At 43.0% G+C, this 27,172-nt stretch overlaps 1 protein-coding gene across 1 annotated transcript; it reads right to left on the bottom strand.

Moving 5' to 3' along the window:
- Window positions 1–5,471: 5,471 nt before the first annotated feature.
- On the bottom strand, window positions 5,472–12,004 carry COX6B1 (cytochrome c oxidase subunit 6B1). Its single transcript, XM_072155050.1, has 4 exons — window positions 11,848–12,004; window positions 11,327–11,446; window positions 6,721–6,821; window positions 5,472–5,698 (listed from the first exon to the last, which is right to left on the bottom strand). The coding sequence occupies exons 2-4, from the start codon at window positions 11,427–11,429 to the stop codon at window positions 5,645–5,647; spliced, it is 258 nt and encodes an 85-aa protein (XP_072011151.1). The 5' UTR covers window positions 11,430–11,446; window positions 11,848–12,004; the 3' UTR covers window positions 5,472–5,644.
- Window positions 12,005–27,172: the final 15,168 nt, after the last annotated feature.

The raw sequence follows: 27,172 nt of genomic DNA, 5'->3' as shown, positions 1-27,172 counted from the left end.
GCCTCCTTCCTTCTAAAATCAACTTTTATAATTATGCTAATGAACTGTAAGTGATATAGGGGCGATAATAGAGCCGATCCATGTTGTAGCTTTACAGGCTGTTACACTGTGCAGGGGCACTTCCCCTTCCTGCTGTGTGAGATTATATCAAGCAGAGGAAGCTACAGCATGGAGGGGCTCTGGTAACACACTCAGAGCCCTTCTAGCTTCTAGATTTTTAGAAGGGAGAAGGCCATGGATAAGAAATATAAGAAGATATCACAGTCCCGGTGCCTGGATCAATGAGTAATGTCCCTGGTTTATCAGGATGGATTTTGAGGACCCCATGACACTCTTCTGGCCTCTCCTTAGGTCAGGCTCAGAGTTTTTAAGGTATTCTCTTTGCATTAAGTGATCACCCTCCCCTTTAACTAGGCCTACAGTCATACACCAGGTAGCCCCAGGACTGTTTAACCCTTTACTATACCCATAAAGTGTATTTTTATACTGCAGTGTTATTATTATACGTAACTCATCTGTTCTGTGTTTAGGAGACAAGGTCCCTCCCCCCCCTCCACCTTAAAGCATAGGGGGGGTCTGCGGTTATACAAAACCATAGTGTTTGTGACTCATCTACTACATACCAGTGTCCAGACCTGCTCCTTCCGCCCGTACAATGCGCACAAGTGACTATTTACAAGCGTTCTGCCATCCAGCTGCAGTTCCCTGTATGAACACAGGGTGGCAGCAGAGTCCCGCCACCCTCCAGCCTATTACAATGCACTGTGACTACATGAAGACCTGCTAATCCCTCGTCCTGCGTCCGTCCCGCTGTGTGCGTCCTGTCTGTCCTGCGTGTCCTGGAGATCCAATAAATATTTCATATATAAGACACGTCCTGTCTGGATTCTTCTGCACATTTACAATTTCTGTACAAACTTTCAGCCATCATTTGCATAGTTCTGGGGGGTATTTACGCTAGAGGACACTAATTATACTGTGGGTCCAATAATTTATTAAAAGGTCATTATCATACACAAGACTTAAAGGAAAACTACCACGTGGAATCTTGTTTATCTACATATTACCAAAATAAACTTAGTAACAAGTTTGGGTTCCAGGATTATTACATTACAGATTAGGGCGGAGGCAGCGGGAGGAATCTACCATCACATCTTCTTATAGTAGATGCCTCAAGGTAGGTTTTCTTTAATGACACTTCATTCCCTATCAACATGGTACTCCTCTCCACTGTCTAGGTGAACAAGATACCAGAGCGCTGTGCTCAGCAATTTTTCACCCTCTCATTGTATTGAATCCACTGGCAGGATATGTGCTCCTCCCACTAATAAGATCAAGGCCCCCCCCCCCCATGCTATAGATCACTGTGATCTGTGAGGGAACCTGCAGTCAAATCCTCTCCGCTCATCCCACTAACCTGCGAGTAGTTAATAATAATAATTCCTTTATGTATATAGCGCATACAGATTACACAGAGCTTGCCAAATTAGTCCCTGTCCCCATCAACCTATATGTATGTTTTTGGAGTGTGGGAGGAAACTGGAGGACCCAGAGGAAATCCACGCAAACACAGAGAAAAACATACATACTCTTAGCAGATGTTGACCCTAGGAACCCCAGCACTGCAAGGCTGTAATACTAACCACTGTGCTGCCATAGAGTAGTTAGTACAACCCCTTTAAGATTCTTTCAAACTTGGCAGTACTCCTCCTCCCCATCGGCTGTACACACATGAACTGGCAGCTGAGAGTGACTGAGGGGGTTAGATCGCTTCAGTACAGAAACATGAATCCTCCCGTGATACCAGGGCAGACTGACTGATGGGAGAGGGAGGTGATATGAACAATACCTGAGTGCTGTGCTCAGCAATTTTCAACCCTCCCATAGTAGTGACATGTGCTCCACCCACTAATAAGATCACTGTGATCTGTGAGTAGCAGCAGTAAAGATCCTCTCTGATCACCTTGGTCTTCCCCTTTCCTGTGGGTAGTTAGTACAACCCCTTTAACATTGAAGCTTAGCAGTACACAGTGACTTATGGGAGAGGGAGGTGATATGATACGACCTTGAGTGTCCACAAGCCGAGGACAATGCGGCCATTCCAGGTTCTGTATCAAGTATCCAGTTATAGGGACAAGGAGACAGTGACTCAATATTGCCCTAGATCAGTGGTGGCGAACCTATGGCACGGGTGGCACTCAGAGCCCTCTCTATGGGCACCTGCTCCATCACCCCAGGGTAGAGTTATCCAGACAGGACTCAAGGCCTCTTGCAGTCCCAGGACCCTAGAAGGAGCTACAATGATCATCCAAACGTCTTCTTTCTACTGTATTGGTGTCCTCAGGTACCTATACAATTTGAACATGTGACATTGCATCGGCACTTTGCAAAAAATACATGGGTTTTGTTTGTAGTTTGGGCACTCAGCGCCTAAAAGGTTTGCCATCAATGCCCCTGATCAGTGATGGAGAACCTTTTAGAGACAGAGTGCCCAAACTACAACCAAAATCCACTTATTTTCCCGTGAAGTGCTAACATGGGATTTTAAGCAGTAACTTATTGATACCTGTTCTTCAATTGTATCGTCCCCCCTGATGCAACAAATACAGTTGAAAAAAGGAGAACAAATTCAGACTCTCGTTGTAGCTTCTCTCCAGGGTCTCTCTGTAGAGGAAAAAATGGTTGGTCCAGCAGGAGGACCTCCAAAGACAAAGTTGCCTGGGACTTGGTCCTATTTGGTGAACTCTGTCCTGGGGCGATAGTCTGGGTGCCCACAGAAATGGCTCCGAATGCCACCTCTGGCACCCGTGCCCTAGGTTCGCCACCACCGCCCTAGATCATCCCTTTACCTGGAGATCAATGTGGTTTGACATTTGGGGGTCAGACACATGAACAATGTATAAAGCTGGAAGCTTGTTACACCGAGCTACAGCGAATAAGAGATAAGGGGATCAGCGGTGTTATTGCCGCTTATCCAACTACTGGAAGTCCCATAGAAGACACTAGCTCAGTGATTTTCAACCTTTTTTGAGCCGCGGCACACTTTTTATACTTAGAAAATCCTGGGGCACACCACCAGTCAAAATAACCCAAAATGACACTAAAACAGTCAATAAAGGCCCCCCTTTACTAATAAAAAACCTATAGCGGCCCCCCTTTACTAATTTAAAAGGCCCCCCTTTACTAATTTAAAAGGCCCCAGAGGACCCCCTTTACTAATTTAAAAGGCCCCAGAGGCCCCCCTTTACTAATTAAAAGGCCCCAGAGGCCCCCCTTTACTAATTAAAACGCCCTAGAGGCCTCCCTTTACTAATTAAAACGCCCTAGAGGCCCCCCTTTACTAATTAAAACGCCCTAGAGGCCCCCCTTTACTAATAAAAAAAAAAAAAGACCCTAGCTGCCTTCCCTATACAAATAATAACCCTATATACTTACCCTTGATGTCTTCTTCCGCGTACCTTCACTCCTAATGGCGATCCGCCCATCTTCTGTAGCTCCTGCACCGCGAGCCTCTGGTCACGTGACTTACGCGACCTGGCGTCAGGTCGCGTCAGTCACGTGACATGGACCGCGCGGTGCAGGAGCTACAGAAGATGGGCGGATCGCCGACGCGGGCCTTGTAGGTAAGTATGGGCGCAGAAATACGGGGGCGCGGCGGCAGCACTACACCGGGGCACCATAGTTCGGGGAAATTTCCCTGCGGCACACTCAACCATGTGTCGCGGCACACGTGTGCCGCAGCACACAGGTTGAAAATCACTGCACTAGAGCACCGGCCGGACGGAGATCTATCCTCTGCTCTAGTGTCTTTATGGGATTTCTGGACTGATACAACAGCACAGCCGAAACCTGGAAGTCCCCTGTGCTATGGAGCAACCCCCCGTTTGGTCAATAGCAGGAAGGTCCAACACTCTCCCCTTCCGATATTTTATCCCACATTGTGTGGATAGGGGATTAAACAGAGATAAGCTCTTTAAAAAGGGAACCCGTCACCAGATTTTATCCCTTTAAACCATCAGCAACCTGATGGAGAAATGTCCCGTCCAGATTTCCCTCTTAAGGTGAAACCTCATCCATTAACATACAGATATAAAATATTACTCAAACACACTGTGGATTCATGTGACGATAAGCAGAAAAAAAAAAAAAAAAAAAAGAGTCATATTCTTCCTCAGACGAGTCAAGTTTAGAGACTGGATAGGAAGTATCACTTAAGACAATCTATAGAACCTGCACAAACGCTTCTGGTGTCCTATTAAAGATAAAAGTAATCTTTCAGATCACTTGTGGTTCTGTGATCCAGAGAACTGGAGATCCAGGGAATTAAAGGGGTTGTCCATTTCGAGCAATAATTGATATTCTGTGTGTAATGAAAAGTTATACAATTTTCTAACATATAATATTTCTGTACCAATTCCTGTTCTCTAGAACTCTGCTTGCTGTCATTATATAAAAAGCTTCTAAGGTTACTTCCAGTGAAAAGACACACAGGTACGTGGCTCGGTGCATCCCTGGTCATGTGATGACAAACTGGTGCTCGTTATATGACAAGAATCAGAGCCGTGCACCTCACATGACCGTGGTCTGATTTCTGTCCACTGGAAGTAAACATAGAAGCTTTCTACAGAGTGACAGCAAGCAGAGATCTAGAAAAACATGAGGAAGGGATACAGCAGTATATTGGAAAATTGTGTCACTTTTCAGAATACAAACAATATCAATTATTTGCTGAAAGTAGACGACCCCTTTATAAGGAAATCTACCATTTTTTATCATGTATTGTGAACCAAAACATACCTTGAAAATTCTGTAGCAACACCGGTGCAGAAACATATCTTGTTTAATCCCTATACCAAGTGGTTTTGCTCAACCAATTATAACATTTAAGAGCCTTGGGAAAGCTGGGTGCCTTGTATAAATACATTAGACAGCTTCCACAATAGTCCTGACGGGACTGATCGGAGCTGGACGATTCATACACAGCAGCTGGTGCAGCGATTGATTACTTCTGCCTGTCGAGGACAACACAGTGATGACATATTCTCGGCTTATATTGGGCAGGACAAGGCTGGAGCAAGGAATAATTAGGGTGAGGTGAATTTTTTATCTTTAATAGGACACCAGCTGCATGCTTCTAGATGCTACCAAATCAAAGATTATGGTGTCTGAAGTGAAACTCCCCTTGGATTCTCTCAGGTAAAATATGACTCTTCTCTGCTCATTGTCAAATGGCTCTGGAAAAGATGTGTTCTAGGTAAATTGATTTGATTTCATACAAAAAAGGGAATTCTAGAAAGGACACTTCATACCCGGGCTGAAAGGTTAATAGTGTATAACCTGATGAATTACCATTACTGTGAGAAGGAATAGCCCTGATGGTCACTATGTTGAGCACTGAGCACCGGTCCTCTGGGGAGGAAGGTCCTGGCACGGCCCTACATAACTATACAGAAGACAGGGGGCGCTACAGGCGAGTTTCCTCTTTTTATTGACATAGAAATAAATGTACTAGATGCTCTCATCCCATTGCCGAGCAGCACAGGTTATCAGATTCACAAGGACGATTCCCAGCCGATGTGTCGGGGTTCACGTGTACGCCATTCCAGGTAAGTGACAGAGTCCATTCCACAACAGGCGCACCGCTTTATATTTTACCTGGGTAGGTGCCGGCTTCTCTCTGCTCGTCCCACTTCTCCACCTACATAAGAACAGAAGGAGTGCAATGAAACCACCAGGAGGCGCTAGGACCATGTGATATATTTACCCCTACAAATCCTGTGTTATGGGACTTTTATATGTGCAGGCTTGGGATTAACCATCACTTTACAACTGGTTGGGACCTGCTGGTATAGATCACCAATATCAGAGGCTTGGAGGTGCGCAACAGCTGGAATCCCCATTAAAGGGCACCTACCACCACGATTCTACCTATAAAAGGTAGGACGGGTGGTAGGTGGATGAATGGGACATGAGGATAGCCCTTTTTTTGGGCTAATCCTCACATCCCGGCTATCCTTTTGTAAACTTTATTGCTTGTATATGCTAATTTTCTTAAGCGGCTACTGGGGCGTGGAGTAGCCGGACATGAGGCTACACGTCGCGGCTACTCCACGCCCCAGTAGCCACGTTACTCCGCCTACCAAGTAATCTTCGGCGTGCAGCTCCTCGTAGCTGCGCGCCCTCGTCCGAGTACCCAGCCTTCTGCACATGTGCAGCAGCGCTGGCCTCGGAGCTACTGCCGCGCATGCGCAGAACGCAGGGTATTTGCCTCATGTCCGGCTACTCCGCGCCCCAGTAGCCGCTTAAGAAAATTAGCATATACAAGCAATAAAGTTTACAAAAGGATAGCCGGGATGTGAGGATTAGCCCAAAAAAAGGGCTATCCTCACGTCCCATTCATTCACCTACCACCTGTTCTACCTTTATAGGTAGAATCGTGGTGGTAGGTGCCCTTTAATCATAAGTATAAAGAGATTGCAGTACTCACATCAGCCCTGCTTCCTATCAAACACCGCGCCATACACTTTACAGAGGCTCTGCGTGGTATTGCAACCCAGCCCCCAATCACTTGAATAGGACTGAAGTGCAAACACCTAAAGGGAAGGCATAGACCCAAAAACCAAATGAGATGGGGGGATAAATATGGTTCACTGGGTGACTTTATATTCCAGAACCGGCGGGAGTTTCCTCACACTGCTGTGCTCTCTGCAATGCACTTACCCAAGAATTGGGGCACATGGAGCTGTAGACACGTTTGTACCACTTGCAGGGGTAGATATCCATATTTCTGGCGGTCAGAGCCTTCTCGCAGCGATGGAAGTCTAAGCAGAAAAGAAAAATATTTAATTAGTCTACTGCATACGAAGGGCCTAAAGCAAAGAGGCCAATCACAGGACGTGATCTAATAATAATACTAATAATTATTATTTATATAGCGCACACAGATTACGCAGCGCTGCACAAAGCATGACAAATGGGTCCCTGTCCCCAATGGGGCTCACGATCTAAACAACCTAACAGTATGTTTTTTTTCCGAGTGTGGGAAGAAACCGGAGGACCCGGAGGAAACCCACGCAAACACGGAGAGAACATACAAACTCTTTGCAGATGTTGACCCTGGGTGGGATTTGAACCCACTACCTCAGTGCTGCAAGGCAGAAGTGCTACTCACTCAGCCACCGTGCCGCCCCAACCACCTAGGGTCAGGGAATAATAGTTACATAGAATGTAGTGCAATACCTGCAGCCTCCACTACATAGCACCAAGGAGTCTTAGTCAGGGATGATGGTAGTAAATAGGTTTAGTCTGTATGAGTACAGTTAGCTCCCCCTAGTGGTGGCAGCAGACAAGCACAAGGCAGAAAATAAGATGCAGACAGAATTTTGTTCCAAAACTTTCCCCACAGTAGCCATCACTGTCAGCTGTAAATAGGAACTTCAACTTGCCCTCAAAGGTCTCAGAAAATGCTAAGCCATAAAGTACATGCCAGTAATTCAAGTTTTATTTTATGGCCTGAAGTTGAGTTAAAATAAAAGTACCCAAGTTTCTCTATACAAAAGCGGCTCAGTGGTGAAATCACAAGCCTCCTGTAGCCTGAATGAGGCTATACACCACCGAGTATACAAAGACTGGCAACAGCAGGAGCAGCCAGGCTGTATACCAAGAGACAATGGGGGTCATTTACTCATTTACTAAGGGCCCGATTCGCGTTTTCCCGACGTGTTACCCGAATATTTCCGATTTGCGCCGATTTTCCCTGAATTGTGTTTTTGGCACACGCAATCGGACTGTGGCGCATCGGCGCCGGCGTGCACGCGACGGAAATCGGGGGCGTGGCCGAACGAAAACCCCACAGAATCGGAGAAACCGACGCATTTAAAAAAAAATAAATTAGAAAAAGGTTGCTCGACACTCGCTTACCTTCACCCAGCAATGGATCGTGAACTCCGGCGGACCTCGGGGGAACTTCAGCGCAGCAGCGACACCTGGTGGACGTCGGAGGAACTGCCTTAGTGAATCCCGGCCGGACCCGAATCCACCGCAGAGAACGCGCCACTGGATCGCGAATGGACCGGGTAAGTAAATCTGCCCCAATATGTTCAAGCTTTTTTACCATGGATCCAATTCATTTTTATTAGGACAAGTACAGACACTGAAGTGACAATGTCGTGATGAGCATCTGGACTACATTTTAAGCTGTAACCCCCTGCATGAACACCCACAGCTTCTGTTTAAAAGGTGCCGTCAAGAAAATGAAAAAAAAAAATTGGTTGCTTTCTTTCAAAAAAACAGAGCCTCAGCCACCCATGGGTGGTGCTGGTATTGCAGCACGGTTGTATAGTAATGAATGGAGCAGAGTTGTAACACCGCACACTACCCATGGTCAGGAGAGGAACCTTTTACAATTGTTATGGCTTTGTGAAGTTTTTCAGCCTCTGGGTAACCCCTTTAAGGGGAGTTTATGCGAACCTTAAAGGGCATCTACCACCAGGATGAAAGACAGTATGCAAATGAGCATGAGGGGCTCCAGGCTCTATAGGTGTTAATGGAGTATGGAGCCCCTCAGGCTCATTTGCATACACTTTTTCATCCTGCGTATCCCAGCTGATAACTTGCTGGGGATTATAGTTCTACCCACGGTGTAATGTAACCCTGTACAGACAACACCTGGGATTCACAGACAGCCCCAGCAGCTGAGTGACAGCCATAGAGTAATACAGATCTGCACGACTCCAGGGGTTAATAAATAACCTTTATAGAGTGCTGTCAGCTCCTGCTACAGCTTCAACCATCAGGAAGCAGGTTATATGTGGGAGAAGGGAGGTCACAAATAAACTCCAATTCACACACTGCTGTCAAGGACATCCCTGCACACCAGTCACACACAGGGCTATAGTAGCAGCAGAGATTCATTCTGCAGTTCTGGAGGGTCCCAGGTACAGTCCATGAGGCCCAGCAGGTCCACAGAGCCCCCTAAGCTGACATGACCATGGAGACCATGAAGCTACATAATAATGCTCGTTATAGGAGAAGGTCAGCCATGCAGCGATACAGACCAGTCAAGGACATTAAAAGGGTTATACCATTTATCTATTCCCAAGGACCCCCAGTAATCTACAAAACTGTGCAGCACGTGTACCTAATAAACCGCTATCAGTATGTTGCCGAGCAGCTGAACATCTTCCAGATCTCGTTTCTTTCGTGACAGAGTGGTGGCATCATAAAGAAAATTAACTTTGAAGTAGGAAGTAAACTGGTTGTATAAAGTCAAGGAGGCGGAGAGTTTAACACTGAAGTCAGGCTCCTTATCTGAAACCCTCCTTCACTGTAATAGATGGTCCTGCATCCAGAGACATCACTACCCAGATCTCCTGAAGTCTGATGCACAATGTCAGTCACAGAGGAGGAGGCGTTCAGAGCTCCCCACTGCGACTTCAGTGTTAGACTCTCCGCCTTGTTGACTTTATACATTCTGCATGAAAATGGCACATTAATGCAGATTTTCATTCTCCCATAGAATTCAATGTTAAAAAAAATGATACTTTTTTTTTGTACGTTCTTGCTTATTTCTTTAACATGATCATTTTCAGCACTGAACAAAAAAAAAAAAAAAATCCACATGTTCTTTATTACTTTTTCCAAATCACATTCACAAGCTGCTGGGTCCTATACAGTCCAGTAAAGTACTGATCCAGCCATATGCCCCCAGGGGCAGAATAGTGAGTGCAGCTCTGGAGTATAATACAGGATATAACTCAGGATCAGTACAGGATAAGTAATGTCATGTATATACACAGTGACTGCACCAGCAGCAGAATAGTGAGTGCAGCTCTGGAGTATAATACAGGATGTAACTCAGGATCAGTACAGGATAAGTAATGTCATGTATGTACACAGTGACTGCACCAGCAGCAGAATAGTGAGTGCAGCTCTGGAGTATAATACAGGATGTAACTCAGGATCAGTACAGGATAAGTAATGTCATGTATGTACAGTGACTGCACCAGCAACAGAATAGTGAGTGCAGCTCTGGAGTATAATACAGGATATAACTCAGGATCAGTACAGGATAAGTAATGTCATGTATGTACACAGTGACTGCACCAGCAGCAGAATAGTGAGTGCAGCTCTGGAGTATAATACAGGATGTAACTCAGGATCAGTACAGGATAAGTAATGTCATGTATGTACACAGTGACTGCACCAGCAGCAGAATAGTGAGTGCAGGTCTGGAGTATAATACAGGATGTAACTCAGGATCAGTACAGGATAAGTAATGTCATGTATGTACACAGTGACTGCACCAGCAGCAGAATAGTGAGTGCAGCTCCGGAATATAATACAGGATGTAACTCAGGATCAGTACAGGATAAGTAATGTCATGTATGTACACAGTGACTGCACCAGCAGCAGAATAGTGAGTGCAGCTCTGGGGTATAATACAGGATGTAACTCAGGATCAGTACAGGATAAGTAATGTCATGTATGTACACAGTGACTGCACCAGCAGCAGAATAGTGAATGCAGCTCTGGAGTATAATACAGGATGTAACTCAGGATCAGTACAGGATAAGTAATGTCATGTATGTACACAGTGACTGCTCCAGCAGCAGAATAGTGAGTGCAGCTCTGGGGTATAATACAGGATGTAACTCAGGATCAGTACAGGATAAGTAATGTCATGTATGTACACAGTGACTGCACCAGCAGCAGAATAGTGAGTGCAGCTCTGGGGTATAATACAGGATGTAACTCAGGATCAGTACAGGATAAGTAATGTCATGTATGTACACAGTGACTGCACCAGCATAGTGAGTGCAGCTCTGGGGTATAATACAGGATGTAACTCAGGATCAGTACAGGGTTAGTAATGTCATGTATGTACACAGTGACTGCACCAGCAGCAGAATCGTGAGTGCAGCTCTGGGGTATAATACAGGATGTAACTCAGGATCAGTACAGGATAAGTAATGTCATGTGTGTACACAGTGACTGCACCAGCAGCAGAATAGTGAGTGCAGCTCTGGAGTATAATACAGGGTGTAACTCAGGATCAGTACAGGATAAGTAATGTCATGTATGTACACAGTGACTGCACCAGCAGCAGAATAGTGAGTGCAGCTCTGGAGTATAATACAGGATGTAACTCAGGATCAGTACAGGATAAGTAATGTCATGTGTGTACACAGTGACGGCACCAGCAGCAGAATAGTGAGTGCAGCTCTGGGGCATAATACAGGATGCATAGTATAACATTACATGTGGATGTAGTGTGAGACATGAGGCTGCTGGGGCAGATGACATTACTGGACAGGTCTATTCTTACCCAGGTAGTTCTGGACACAATGTTTGGTCTGGTTCTGGTTTGGAAATCGGGCATCAAAGGGGGCGGTTTTGTAGTTCTCGATCTTTTCACGTATGTCGGTCATCTTGACAGTTGTAAATCCTGAAACGATATAGAAGAGGCGTCTGAAGATCACAGAGAAAACTCTTACACTATATGCAGGAGGCTCAGGTCCCGGCACAGCCATGAAACATGCCGGTTCTATATAAATAAAGCTTTGTTATACTATGTCACTCCCATGTGACTGCTGAGATGTGCATGGACAATTCCTTTAAGCCTCAGGACTTCCTCATGGTCTGTCACTAGTGTCCTCTCTGCAGTCACACACACTGCACACATCCCATAGACTTGCATCCAATATAGGTCACAATCACCAAATATATCAACCCTCCCTAATAAAGCCGCCATGTCACATACAACATACACAGAGGAGGACGCCTACAGCCCTCAGACACCCGCCGCAGCCATGACAGAGGCGGCTCTCACCCTCCCGGGCCTCTCACCTCGAGCTCCGCGTCCGCACAGCCGCTTCAATGTCACTGCTCACAGAGACCGGAAGTGCGGCTTTCTGACAGGAAATACGTCACCGCTATCTGAGGGCACGAGAGAAGGGCATTGCGGGGCTGCACGTATTGTACGCGTTGACGCGGGCGTTCGTGCGTACGTGCGTACGTGCGGAGCTCGCGTGCGCGCGCCCTTAACCCCCCACCCCCAGAATGCGGGCGGGGGGGACGTCCAAGGGCGGGAGAAGGGAGCCGCGCCGGCGCCCAAGGAGTTAAGGCTCTCGCGCTCCGCCATTGGCTGCCCGGCTGTTACTAGGGCGGATTGGATGCGGCGCCATTTTGTGTGTGAGGAACGTCACATAGTCCACAGGCGGAGGGCGGGAAGGAGGATGAGCGGTTACAGTGTATGTGCGACACTCTGCTCATAGAAAGTGAGGGCTATGAGGTAAAACCCATGGAAAGCTCACACTGAGGGGATGTAATATCATATTCTGAAACATTACAGCCCCACAAAGCATGGCGCTGCCTCCTCCACAGCTTGTCCTGGGTAATGTTGCGTTTTGGTTACGTTTTCATTGCGTTTTAAAACTCATTACAACAGCTGGGGAGAGGTGATTTGCCTAATTACATTACTGTTAAGATCTGCGTTTACAAAACTCATTGTAAACGTGATGTTAACATGTTTGTTAACAAATGTAAATCAACTCTCCTCAGCTGTTGTAATGCGTTATGCAATGAAAACGCAACCAAAGCACAATGTGGTGCTTGCAGGCCTCATTCACACATGTTTTTGACGCAGCCAAAGACCAGTGCCTAAGGCCGGCGCCACACGTGGCGCTTGCAAACGCAGACAAAGTCACGCCCACCGGGGCGGGCCTCGGCCCAATCGCATCGGCGTTTCTATGGAAACGCCTGCGATCGGGAACGAGGCGCCGGTGTTTTGCGTTAATTTACGCGACTGTCTGCGTTTGCAAGCGCAGACAAAGCGCCACGTGTGGCGCCGGCCTAAGGGAAACACAAAATGCTGCGCCATGAGAAGTTTGTGCGCATTATTAAAACGCAGGAGAGGCCGCGGTTACACGTACCGCTAGGCGTCCGTCATAACGCGACGCTAGCGCACAGGGGGATGTCCTCGGCCCGAACGCACATGCGTTTCCAGGGAAACACATGCGATTGTTAAGCCGATCGCATGCGTTTCTCTGGAAACGCATGTGCGTTCGGGCCGAGGACGTTCCCCTGTGCGCTAGCGTCGCGTTATGAACGGACGCCTAGCGGTACGTGTGACTGCGGCCATAGAGACGGGAGGGCCACAAGCAAAAGCATTTCAATTTAACGGGAGCGTCTGTCCAAATGCGTAAGAAAACGGAGACGCAGTGAATATTGTGAATGCAGCCTCCCACGTGGCGTTTTTCTTGCGTCTTTAAACGCATCCAAAATGAATGTGGGAGGGGGGGTCTGTCTGAAACGCATTGCAAAAGCATATGTGTTTTGGCCAAACCCCCTCCCACTTTCCTTTTGGATGCGTTTATAAACGGCACATGGGAAGGCGCCCTCCGGTTGTCAAATTGATGATGCCCAAAGCAGGAGTGGAGTGAACACAAGGAGCAGCAGCAGCTTCTCCCAGTGATATGTTCTCACCCATTACGATCCACACCTGCTTTATGGCTTTAAAAACTGCATCTGGAAAAACTGAACGTGCGAACGCGGCCTCAGGGTGCGTTCCCGTGATGCTTCGCGATTTTTGATGCCTTTTTGACGCATTCCAACGGATGATGTCAGACGTGTCGTTTGGTCTGCGTTTGCAAACGCAGACCAAGCCACACCCACCGGGTCCGGCCGCGGCCCGATCGCATCGGCATTTCTATGGTAACGCCTGCGATCGGGAAAGAGCCGCCGGTGTTTTGCGTTAATTTAATGCAAAACACTGGTGGCTCGTTCCTGATCGCAGGACCAAAAACGGGAGGTGTGGCATAACCCAAAAAATTACGGCCTATACACGCCATAGGTTCTCAACGGAAAACAAGCTGGGGGACATTTACTTAAAGTGTCGGTGTCTGCATTGGCTTTGTTACCGACCTGCTCTGGGAAAGAAGACACACATGTAATATTGTGGAGCTGTGCAGAGACATTTCTGGTGCCGAGACCATTTTCTGTCCCGGGACTAAAATCTGTCCCGAGCACCAGAAATGTGTCCAACAGTCCCTGCTAGACCAGTTTTCTTTTGGTCTACTTTCCGCCAGTTTACAGCGCCCAAAAAGGGCTGCGACACATATTAATTGTGTCTGAGTTTCCACTCCGCCAAAGCCACGCCCCTTTTCGGAGAAGAGTCGGAGCAGACGGAAAAAGGCATTTTTTCTGGCGCCGCCAGCTAATAAATAGGTCTGAGAGCAGAAGATGCGGTGAGAGTGCCACAAAACTGGCGGAAACACCATAGTAAATGGCATTTCTATGGAAACATCTGAGATCGGGAACGAGCTGCCGGTGTTTTGCATTAAATTAACGCAGTTTGCAAATGCAGAGCATCTGTGGAGACGGCGTGGCCAGCACTAAGAGGACTGGTACATGCGCTGGAATTTCATAACCAAGTAAGTGATATGGAACAGGAGGGTTAGAAACTGAGCGTCCATGCTAAAGCAAGGAGCTCTCCTGCTCCATGACAAGAGGAGGAATAAAAGTCATCTTTTATCTTTTATATCCGCCGCAGAGCTATGAAGGGTGTATGAAGAGACCCATCGCCATCACCTGTGTTTGGTGCTTGCACCGATCGCAGTTGCTAACCTCTTCTTTGCCGCCAGCAAAGTCGCCGGCGGCACTTAAAACGTGGCAGCGCTTGGGCGCCGCCATGTTACCTCCGATCGTCGCTCCCCCGAACGTCATCGGGGGACGGCGAGCGGTAGCCATGACAGCCTCTGGTCTTCGTTTGACCCGAGGCTGAATGGTTTCTGCATATTCTGCATGAATCACATGCAAAAACTCCATATACCGCAATACAGTAGCATTGCAGTATATAGTAGGAATGATAGGACCATCTAGGGTTAAATATAAATTTGGTATCACCGCGATCGCACTGAACCAAAGAATAAAGTAGACGTGTTATTTGGAGCGCAGAGTGAAAGTCGTAAAAAACTGAGCCCACAAGAACGTGACGCACATGAATTTTTTTTTTCAATTTTTCCACATTTGGAATTTTTTTTCCTGCTTCCCAGTACACGGCATGGAATAATAAATAACATCACAAAATAAGCCCTCGCACAGCTCTGTACACGGAAAAATGAGAAAGTTATGGATTTCTGAAGATGGAGAGCGAGAAATGAGCAGAAATACTCTGCGTCCTTAAGGGGTTAAGGAAAGGTGAAAGGGAGAGGACCAGAGGCAGACACAGGTAAGTATCTTAGTGGTATTATAGTAATGTTATTGTATTACAGTGAGAGCAATGAGAACCCCTAGGATTGAAGTAACCCTAGGTGGCCTGAAAAAAATAGTTACAACAGTATTAAAAAAAAATATATATATATATACATACAGGCAGTCCCTGGGTTACATACAACATAGGGTCTGTAGGTTTGTTCTTAAGTTGAGTTTGTATGTAAGTCGGAACTGTATATTTTATCATTGTAGCCCCAGACAGAACTTTTTTGGTCTCTGTGACAATTGGATTTTAACCCCTTATCACCGACACTAGTTTTCAGCTCAATGACCAGACTCAATTTTTCAAATCTGACATGTCTCACGATAATTGGTTATAACTTCGGAACGTTTTAACATATCCTGGTGATTTTGAGAATGTTTTCTCGTGACACATTGTACTTCATGTTAGTTATAAAAATGATATGTTTTGCGATTCGTTCTGAAAAAAAGTGAAAATTTGGCAAAAGTTTGTAAAAATTCTTCATTTTCCAAGTTTGAAATGTTCTGGTTTCCAGACAGGAAGTAAAACTACCCAAAAAGCTTGATAAATTACATTTACGGAATGTCTGCTTTATGTTGGGATGATATTTTATGCGTCCGGTCATTTTTCTAGGATGTTATGAGGCGCAGAACTTTAGGTGCGATTTTTCTTATTTTCATGAAAATTGCCATAACTCACATTTTGAGGGACAACTCAGCTTCCAAGTGACTTTGAGAGGCCTAAATAATAGTAAAACCCCATAAATTACCCCACTATAGAAAGTTCACCCCTCAACGTATGTAAAACAACTTCTATTAAGTCCATTAACCCTTTAAGTGTTTCACATGGGTTAAAACAATATGGACCTGCGATTTAGAAACTAGAATTTTTTTGGAAAATACATTCATTTAGGCCAAACTGACAGTTTCAGAATAAATTAAATGATGAAACGCACTGCAACGCTTAATGCCCAATTCCTCCCGAGTGTACTGATACCACATATGTGGTGGTAAACTGCTGTACGGGCGCACGGCCGAGTATAGAATGAATTGAGGCGCCATTCACAGCAGATTTGTATTGTCACATTGTACGACCTATACATTTTTATTTTTTTTGGTAATGCGATCATATGAGGCTTATTATGTACGGGATGAGATACAATGTATAGATAATTTATTTTGGGAGTCTAAAGCTAATTCATGAGATTTTATTAACTATTTCACGGGGGACACAAACAAAATCATCAATTTTTATTTTGGATTTTTAGCATTTTTTTCCCCCCGCTCACCGTAATGTAAAAATAATATTTTATCTTTATTCTCTGGTTCACTACGATTGCGGTGATACCTCATTTATATAGTTTTTCTTATCTTTGCTCAATTTTCCTGAGCAAAACCAATATTGGAGAAAATCGCATTGTTTTTACTATTGACAACTTTTTATTGCCATAACTTCTGTATTTTTATGTTGTCAGACCTGGTTGAGGGCTTATTTTTTGCAAAAAGAGTTGTTCTTTTCAGTTGTATCATATTAGGGAATGTAGCTTTTTTTGATCACTTTTTAGACCATTTTTTGTGATGGTGTTTGATGGAAAATTGTATATTACGGGAAGTTTTTCGTAGTTTTTTTTTTTCATCGTTCACCGAGCGGGTTCAATATTGATTTAGATTTATTGTACAGATTAATATGGACGCGGTGATACCAAATATGTACGTGTTTTTGTGTTTTATATACTGTATTTGCATTATATGTGTAACTGGGGAGATTATGGGACTTTATTTTATTTATTTATTTAATTATTATTATAAAATGATTTAATCTTTTTTTTTTTTACTTTCAAATATTTTCCACATTTTGGCTTGAATAAGCGATCATCCGATCACTTATTCAAGCCTCTACACTGCAATACACTTGTATTGCAGTGTATAGTATAAGTATGCTGCGCATGCTCAGTTACTTACAGCCGGGTCCTGCCAGGACGGCGAGAAGAGGAGCCGACAGCCTCGGGTCACTCGTCGGGACCCGGGGCAGCGGCAGGAGGGATCGGATCCCCCGGTAAGCACACCGGGGGGTCCGATCCACGGGGGACACACATGCACGGTGCGGTCATGCTTGACCGTGGCGTGTAAGGGGTTAAACACCCGGGATCGGAGTTTTTCCGATCCTGGGTGTTAGTGCCGGGTCTGTGATATCACAGCCCGACACCGGCACTATACTGACCCGATGTCCCGAAATCTTCTTCTGACGCGGCGCCGTAGAAAGGCGTCGCGTCAGAAGAAGTACCCTTAACCTCTTAATGCTCAGCGTCTTAGCGCTCAGCGTCCGATATATCGGACGCTGAGCCGATGCCGGTTCAGCTCAAGATTTGAGCCGAACCGGCATCGGGAAAGACGGGGTGCCGGCTGTGACTGATAGCCGGCACCCCAGTGTAACACCCGCGATCGGAGTTGTCTCTGATCGCGGGTGATTAACCCGTTAAATGCCGCGGTCATCGCGACCGCGGCATCTAACATGCATCTGGGGTGTCTTTCCCCCACGATCGGCCCCCCCGAATCATTTTCGGGGGGCACTGATCATTGCTACGGTATCACTGGGGTCCGATCTGGACCCCAGTGTTACCTGCAGGAACTGCCGGTAAGATGGCGTCTGTGACGTCATCTTACTGGCATAGTGCCAGCCTATGCAAGTGCATAGGCTGACACTGATAATACTATGCAATGCATGAGTATTGCAGAATATTATCATGAAGAAGCAATCAGATGATTGCTTCTTCATGTCCCATGGTATAAAAGTGAAAAAGTAAAAAAAAAAATTATTCAATAAAAAAATAAAGTAATAAATCACTAAAAATGCCCCAAACCCCCAAAACATATAAAGAGACATATAACTAAAAAAAAAAGTCTAAATCATAACACAAACCCCACATATATAGTATCACCGCATCCGTAACAACCCGTAGAATAAAAGTAAATCATTATTGAACCCCCACGATAAACGCCGTAAAAGAAAACTGTTATAAACCCTCCAAAAATTATGATTTTTACCTATTCAATCCCACAAAAAATGCTATAAAAAGTGATCAAAAAAACATATGTACTCTAGAATGATACTGGTGCAAAGTACAACATGTCCCACAAAAAAACAAGCCATCAACCAGCTCCGTAGCCAAAAACGTAACAATGTTATGCCACTTGGAAGACGGCAATACAAAAATGATAGATTTTTCCCCACAATAGGGTTTTATTTTACAAATTTAGTAAAACGCAAGAAAATATATTCGTGTCTGGTATCCCCGTAATCGTATCAACCCATAGAATAAAGATAACATGATTATTAGTCTATACGGTGAACACCACAAAAAAAAAAGTAAAAAATCCAGTACAGAATTGATGCTTTTCTACTCCTGCTCTCAAAAAGAAGTTCCTAAATTTTCAACAATAGGTGATACCAACCCCAAAATGGTAACATTGGAAAAAGCATCTCGTCCCGCAAAAAAAATGGCATCACATGGCCCCAATAACGAAAAAGCGAAAATTTTATAGCCTTCAAAAGAGGCCAATGAGGAAAGTAAAATCCTGGCAGCTGCAGGGTGCTCCTTCCCTTCTGCGCCTCACTGTGTGCCCATAAAACAAGTCACAGCCACATGTGGGGGGTCTTTGTACTCAGGAGAAATTGCAGAACAAACTGTATGGTGAGTTTTCTCTTTTTATATTTTGGAAATGTGTAAATTTTAGGGCTAAATGAACGTATAAGGGAACAATATGACCATTCTAAATTTCGCCTCCATTTTGATGTAATTACTATGAAAAGCTGTTTCTGATAGTATGTGGGGTGCAGGTGAAAATGGGTTGGTTATATAGGGGGGTTTTGATGCTAAATATGTAAATTTTCATTCAAAACTGTATTTATCCCCAAAATAGTCCATTCTGAAAATCCGGAAAAGCGATATTTGATTTGTAAGCCGCGTGACATCAAAATAAATTATCCAAACATTTAAAAAATGGTGAAAATGTAAAGTAGACAAATGGGAAATGTTATTCAGCAATTTATTTAGGTGGTAAATCGATCTGCCTGAAAACGCGGTGATTTAGAATTTCAAAAATGGCAAATTTTTCAGAAAATTCATCATATTTTCTTTTTTTTTGTAAATAAACGCAAAACTTATCAGCCAAAATTTACCACTAAAATGAAGTACAACATGAGGGGAAAAAACTATCTCAGAATCGCTTTGATAAGTAACAGTGTTCAAAAGTTATAACCATATAAAGAGACGCAAGTCAGAATCCAAAAAATGGGGCTGAGCCTTAAGCTGCAAAATGGCTGCGTCCTTAAGGGGTTAATGACCGACGTAGAATCCCGATAGGGCGGTCATTAAGGGGTTAAAAAAGTTGGGTTGTCATAAGAACCAGGACTAACAATAAATCTTCATTACAGACACCTGTGATACCTGTTACAGCTGATTATTGTAGCCTAGGACTAAAGTACAATAAATTACCAATATCCAGAGGTCCGTTTGTAACTAGGGGTCGTCTGTAAGTCGAGTGTTCTTAAGTAGGGGACTGCCTGTATATATAAATACATTTCAGTCCCCTATCCAATATGCATATGTAAAAAAAAAAATATACAAAATTAGGCTTCGTGATGTGTGAACGCAGCCTATTAAGCATGTTAGGTATCTCCGCATCCCACAATGCCCGATCAAAATATGAAAATGATCCTCCTATACTGTAAAAGCTGCCACAGGAAATAAACGTTCTTTGTGCAAAACTGAACTTTTTGCATTTTGGCTCCCATAAAAATGTTAAACAGAAGTTAAACGTTTGTATAGGTCTTAAAATAGTATAAATGAAAACACCACACTATCTCCATACATCAAAGCATAAACAAAAGTTTCTGGTTGTCAGATTGTGGTGATACTGGGGATATTATTTCAAAAGTATTTAATTAATTTAAAGATATTAAAACATAATATACTGTATATACTGGAGTAGATGAGCCGAGGTACCTAATTTTAACACAAAAACTTGGAAAACCTATTGACTTGAGTATATTGAGTATAAGCCTAGGGTGGGAAATGCATTGGTCACAGCCTCCACCCAGCATATAGCCAGACAGCCCACACCCTCTAGTATATAGCCAGCATGCCCCAGTATATAGCCAGCCCCCTGGCCACCAGTATATAGCCAGCATGCCCTCAGTAGCCAGCCTGCCAGTAGCCCATGTCCCCTAATATATAGCCAGCAGCCAATCACCCCAGTATATAGCCTTCAGCCCCCTAGTATATAGCCAATAGCCCATGCCCCCTAGTATATAGCCAGCAGCCCATCACCTCCAGTATATAGCCAGCAGCCCATCACCCCCAGTATATAGCCTTCAGCCCCCTAGTATATAGCCAGTAGCCCATGCCCCCTAGTATATAGCCAGCAGCCCATCACCTCCAGTATATAGCCAGCAGCCAATCACCCCAGTATATAGCCTTCAGCCCCCTAGTATATAGCCAGTAGCCCATGCCCCCTAGTATATAGGCAGCAGCCCATCACCCCAGTAAATAGCCAGCAGCCCCCTAGCATATAGCCAGTAGCCCATGCCCCCTAGTATATAGCCAGTAGCCTATGCCCTCTAGTATATAGCCAGCAGCCCATCACCTGCAGTATATAGCCAGCATCCCCAGCCTTCCAGTATATAGCCAGCAGCCCATCACCACCAGTATATAGTCAGCAGCCCCAGCCCCCTAGTATATAGCCAATCACCCCAGTATATAGCCAGCTTCCCATCACCCCCAGTATGTAGTCAGCAGCCTATCACCCCCAGTATATAGTCAGCAGCCCATCACCTCCAATATATAGCCAGCAGCCCATCACCTCCCAGTATAAGGCCAGCAGCCCCAGCCTCACAGTATATAGCCAGCAGCCCATCACCACCAGTTTATAGTTAGCAGCCCATCACCCACCAGTATATAGCCAGCAGCCCATCACCCCTAGTATATAGTCAGCAGCCCATCACCTCCAGTATTAAGCCAGCAGCCCATCACCCCCAGTATATAGCCAGCAACCCATGTCCTCAAGTATATAGCCAGCAACCCATTACCCCCAGTATATAGCCAGCAGCCCATGACCCCTAGTATATAGCCAGCAGCCCCAGCCTCCTAGTTTATAGCCAACAGCCCCCTAGTGTATAGCCAGTAGCCCATATCCCCTAGTATATAGCCAGTAGCCCATATCCCCTAGTATATAGCCAGTAGCCCATGTCCTCTAGTATATAGCCAGCAGCCCATCACCCCAAATATATAGTCAGCAGCCCCCCCCTAGTATATAGGCAGCAGCCCCGGACCCTCTGTATATAGCCAGCAGCCCTTCACCCCTAGTATATAGCCAGTAGCTCATGCCCCCTAGTATATAGCCAGCAGCCCATCTCCCCAATACATAGTAAGTAGCCTCTGCCCCCTAGTATATAGCCAGCAGCCCCCTGCCCCGAGTATGCCCATTCTATTTAAAAAAAAAAAACCTATACTCACTTTTAAGACTTAGGCCCCATGCACACGAACCTACATGGCGCACTGGAGAGGAGGAGGGGGTGACCGCTTAAAATAGTTGCTCACCATACTGTGCCAGTGCGCCATTGCCGTCTATGAGGGCCGTATTGCAAGCTTGCATAATGAACATTGTACAGTATCACATATGCATTGATAAGTTAAAAGAAAGTCTCATAACCTTAATCTGTAAAATTTAGAGTTAACTACTATAATACTGCCCCTATGTACAAGACTATAAGTACAATAATGCTGCCCCTATGTACAAGACTATAAGTACAATAATACTGCCCCTATGTACAGGAATATAACTACTTTAATACTGCCCCATATGTACAAGAATATAAATACTATAATACTGCCCCCTATGTACAAGAATATAACTACTATAATCCTGCCCCCTATGTACAAGAATATAACTACTATAATACTGCCCCTATGTACAAGAATATAACTACTATAATACTGCCCCCTATGTACAAGAATATAACTACTATAATACTGCCCCCTATGTACAAAAATATAACTACTATAATACTGCCCCTTATGTACAAGAATATAACTACTATAATACTGCCCCCTATGTACAAGAATATAACTACTATAATACTGCCCCCTATGTACAAGAATATAACTACTATAATACTGCTCCTATGTACAAGAATATACCTACTATAATACTGTCCCCTATGTACAAGACTATAACTACTATAATACTGCCCCCTATGTACAGGGATATAACTACTATAATACTGCCCCCTATGTACAAGAATATAACTACTATAATACTGCCCCCTATGTACAAGAATAGAACTACTATAATACTGCCCCCTATGTACAAGAATATAACTTCTATAATACTGCCCCCTATGTACAGGGATATAACTACTATAATACTGCCCCCTATGTACAAGAATATAACTACTATAATACTACCCCCTATGTACAAGAATATAACTACTATAATACTGCCCCCTATGTACAAGAATATAGCTACTATAATACTGCCCCCTATGTACAAGAATATAACTACTATAATACTGCCCCCTATGTACAAGAATATAACTACTATAATACTGCCCCCTATGTACAAGAATATAACTACTATAATACTGCCCCCTATGTACAAGTATATAACTACTATAATACTGATCCCTATGTACAAGAATATAACTACTATAATACTGCCCCCTATGTACAAGAATATAACTACTTTAATACTGACCCCTATGTACAGGAATATAACTACTATAATACTGCCCCCCATGTACAAGAATATAACTACTATAATACTGCCCTCCATGTACAAGAATATAACTACTATAATACTGCCCTCTATGTACAAGAATATAACTACTATAATACTGCCCCTATGTACAAGAATATAACTACTATAATACTGCCCCCTATGTACAAGAATATAACTACTATAATACTGCCCCCTATGTACAAGAATATAACTACTATAATACTACCCCCTATGTACAAGAATATAACTACTATAATACTACCCCCTATGTACAAGAATATAACTACTATAATACTGCCCCCTATGTACAAGAATATAACTACTATAATACTGCCCCCTATGTACAAGAATATAACTACTATAATACTGATCCCTATGTACAAGAATATAACTACTATAATACTGCCCCCTATGTACAAGAATATAACTACTTTAATACTGCCCCCTATGTACAGGAATATAACTACTATAATACTGCCCCCCATGTACAAGAATATAACTACTATAATACTGCCCTCCATGTACAAGAATATAACTACTATAATACTGCCCTCTATGTACAAGAATATAACTACTATAATGCTGCCCCTATGTACAAGAATATAACTACTATAATACTGCCCCCTATGTACAAGAATATAACTACTATAATACTGCCTCCTATGTACAAGAATATAACTACTATAATACTGTCCCCTATGTACAAGAATATAACTACTATAATTCTGTCCCCTATGTACAAGAATATAACTACTATAATACTGCCCCCTATGTACAGGAATATAACTACTATAATACTGCCCCCTATGTACAAGAATATAGCTACTATAATACTGCCCCCTATGTACAAGAATATAACTACTATAATACCGCCCCTATGTACAGGAATATAACTACTATAATGCTGCCACCTATGTACAAGAATATAACTACTATAATACCGCCACCTATGTACAAGAATATAACTACTATAATACCGCCCCCTATGTACAAGAATATAACTACTATAATACTCCCCTATGTACAAGAATATAACTACTATAATACCGCCCCTATGTACAGGAATATAACTACTATAATGCCGCCACCTATGTACAAGAATATAACTACTATAATACCGCCCCCTATGTACAAGAATATAACTACTATAATACTGCCGCCTATGTACAGGAATATAACTACTATAATACTGCCCCCTATTTACAAGAATATAACTACTATAATACTGCCCCCTATGTACAAGGATATAACTACTATAATACTGCCCCCTATGTACAGGAATATAACTACTATAATACTGCCCCCTATGTACAAGAATATAACTACTATAATACTGCCCCCTATGTACAAGAATATAACTACTATAATACCGCCCCCTATGTACAAGAATATAACTACTATAATACCGCCCCTATGTACAGGAATATAACTACTATAATGCCGCCCCCTATGTACAAGAATATAACTACTATAATACTACCCCCATGGACAAGAATATAACTACTATAATACTACCCCCTATGTACAAGAATATAACTACTATAATACTGCCCCCTATGTACAGGAATATAACTACAATAATACTGCCCTCTATGTACAAGAATATAACTACTATAATACTGCCCCCTATGTACAGGAATATAACTACTATAATACTGACCCCTATGTACAAGAATATAACTACTATAATACTGCCCCCTATGTACAAGAATATAACTACTATAATACTGCCCCTATGTACAAAAATATAACTACTATAATACTGCCCCCTATGTACAGGAATATAACTACTATAATACTGACCCCTATGTATAAGAATATAACTACTATAATACTGCCCCCTATGTACAAGAATATAACTACTATAATACTGCCCCTATGTACAAAAATATAACTACTATAATACTTCCCCCTACGTACAAGAATATAACTACTATAATACTGATCCCTATGTACAAGAATATAACTACTATAATACTGATCCCTATGTACAAGAATATAACTACTATAATACTGCCCCCTATGTACAAGAATATAACTACTTTAATACTGCCCCCTATGTACAGGAATATAACTACTATAATACTGCCCCCTATGTACAGGAATATAACTACTATAATACTGCCCCTATGTAGAGGAATATAACTACTATAATACTGCCCCCTATGTACAAGAATATAACTACTATAATACTGCCCCTACGTACAGGAATATAACTACTATAATACTGCTCCCTATGTACAAGAATATAACTACTATAATACTGCCCCCTATGTACAGGAATATAACTACTTTAATACTGCCCCCTATGTACAAGAATATAACTACTATAATACTGCCCCCTATGTACAGGAATATAACTACTATAATACTGCCCCCTATGTACAGGAATATAACTACTATAATACTGCCCCCTATGTACAAGAATATAACTACTATAATACTGCCCCTATGTACAGGAATATAACTACTATAATACTGCCCCCTATGTACAAGAATATAACTACTATAATACTGCGCCCTATGTACAAGAATATAACTACTATAATACTGCCCCCTATGTACAAGAATATAACTACTATAATACTGCCCCCTATGTACAGGAATATAACTACTATAATACTGCTCCCAATGTACAAGAATATAACTACTATAATACTGCGCCCTATGTACAAGAATATAACTACTATAATACTGCCCCCTATGTACAAGAATATAACTACTATAATACTGCCCCCTATGTACAGGAAAATAACTACTATAATACTGCCCCCTATGTACAAGAATATAACTACTATAATACTGCCCCCTATGTACAGGAATATAACTACTATAATACTGCCCCCTATGTACAAGAATATAACTACTATAATACTGCCCCCTATGTACAAGAATATAACTACTATAATACTGCCCCCTATGTACAAGAATATAACTACTATAATACTGCCCCCTATGTACAGGAATATAACTACTATAATACTGCCCCCTATGTACAAGAATATAACTACTATAATACTGCCCCCTATGTACAGGAATATAACTACTATAATACTGCCCCCTATGTACAAGAATATAACTACTATAATACTGCCCCCTATGTACAAGAATATAACTACTATAATACTGCCCCCTATGTACAGGAATATAACTACTATAATACCGCTCCCTATGTACAAGAATATAACTACTATAATACCGCCCCCTATGTACAGGGATATAACAACTATAATACTGCCCCCTATGTACAGGAATATAACTACTATAATACTGCCCCCTATGTACAGGAATATAACTACTATAATACTGCCCCCTATGTACAGGAATATAACTACTATAATACTGCCCCCTATGTACAGGAATATAACTACTATAATACTGCCCCCTATGTACAGGAATATAACTACTATAATACTGCCGCCTATGTACAAGAATATAACTACTATAATACTGCCGCCTATGTACAAGAATATAACTACTATAATACTGCCCCCTATGTACAAGAATATAACTACTATAATACTGCTCCCTATGTACAAGAATATAACTACTATAATACTGCCCCCTATGTACAGGAATATAACTACTATAATACTGCCCCCTATGTACAAGAATATAACTACTATAATACTGCCCCCTATGTACAGGAATATAACTACTATAATACTGCCCCTATGTACAGGAATATAACTACTATAATACTGCCCCTATGTACAAGAATATATCTACTATAATACTGCCCCCTATGTACAAGAATATAACTACTATAATACTGCCTCCTATGTACAAGAATATAACTACTATAATACTGCCCCCTATGTACAGGAATATAACTACTATAATACTGCCCCCTATGTACAAGAATATAACTACTATAATACTGCCCCCTATGTACAGGAATATAACTACTATAATACTGCCCCTATGTACAAGAATATAACTACTATAATACTGCCGCCTATGTACAAGAATATAACTACTATAATACTGCCTCCTATGTACAGGAATATAACTACTGTAATACTGCCTCCTATGTACAGGGATATAACTACTATAATACTGCCCCTATGTACAAGAATATAACTACTATAATACTGCCCCCTATGTACAGGAATATAACTACTATAATACTGCCCCCTATGTACAAGAATATAACTAC

The sequence above is a fragment of the Engystomops pustulosus genome, chromosome 6 (assembly GCF_040894005.1).
Source record: "Engystomops pustulosus chromosome 6, aEngPut4.maternal, whole genome shotgun sequence".
Lineage (NCBI taxonomy): Eukaryota > Metazoa > Chordata > Amphibia > Anura > Leptodactylidae > Engystomops > Engystomops pustulosus.
This window is presented reverse-complemented; position numbering and strand designations above follow the sequence as displayed.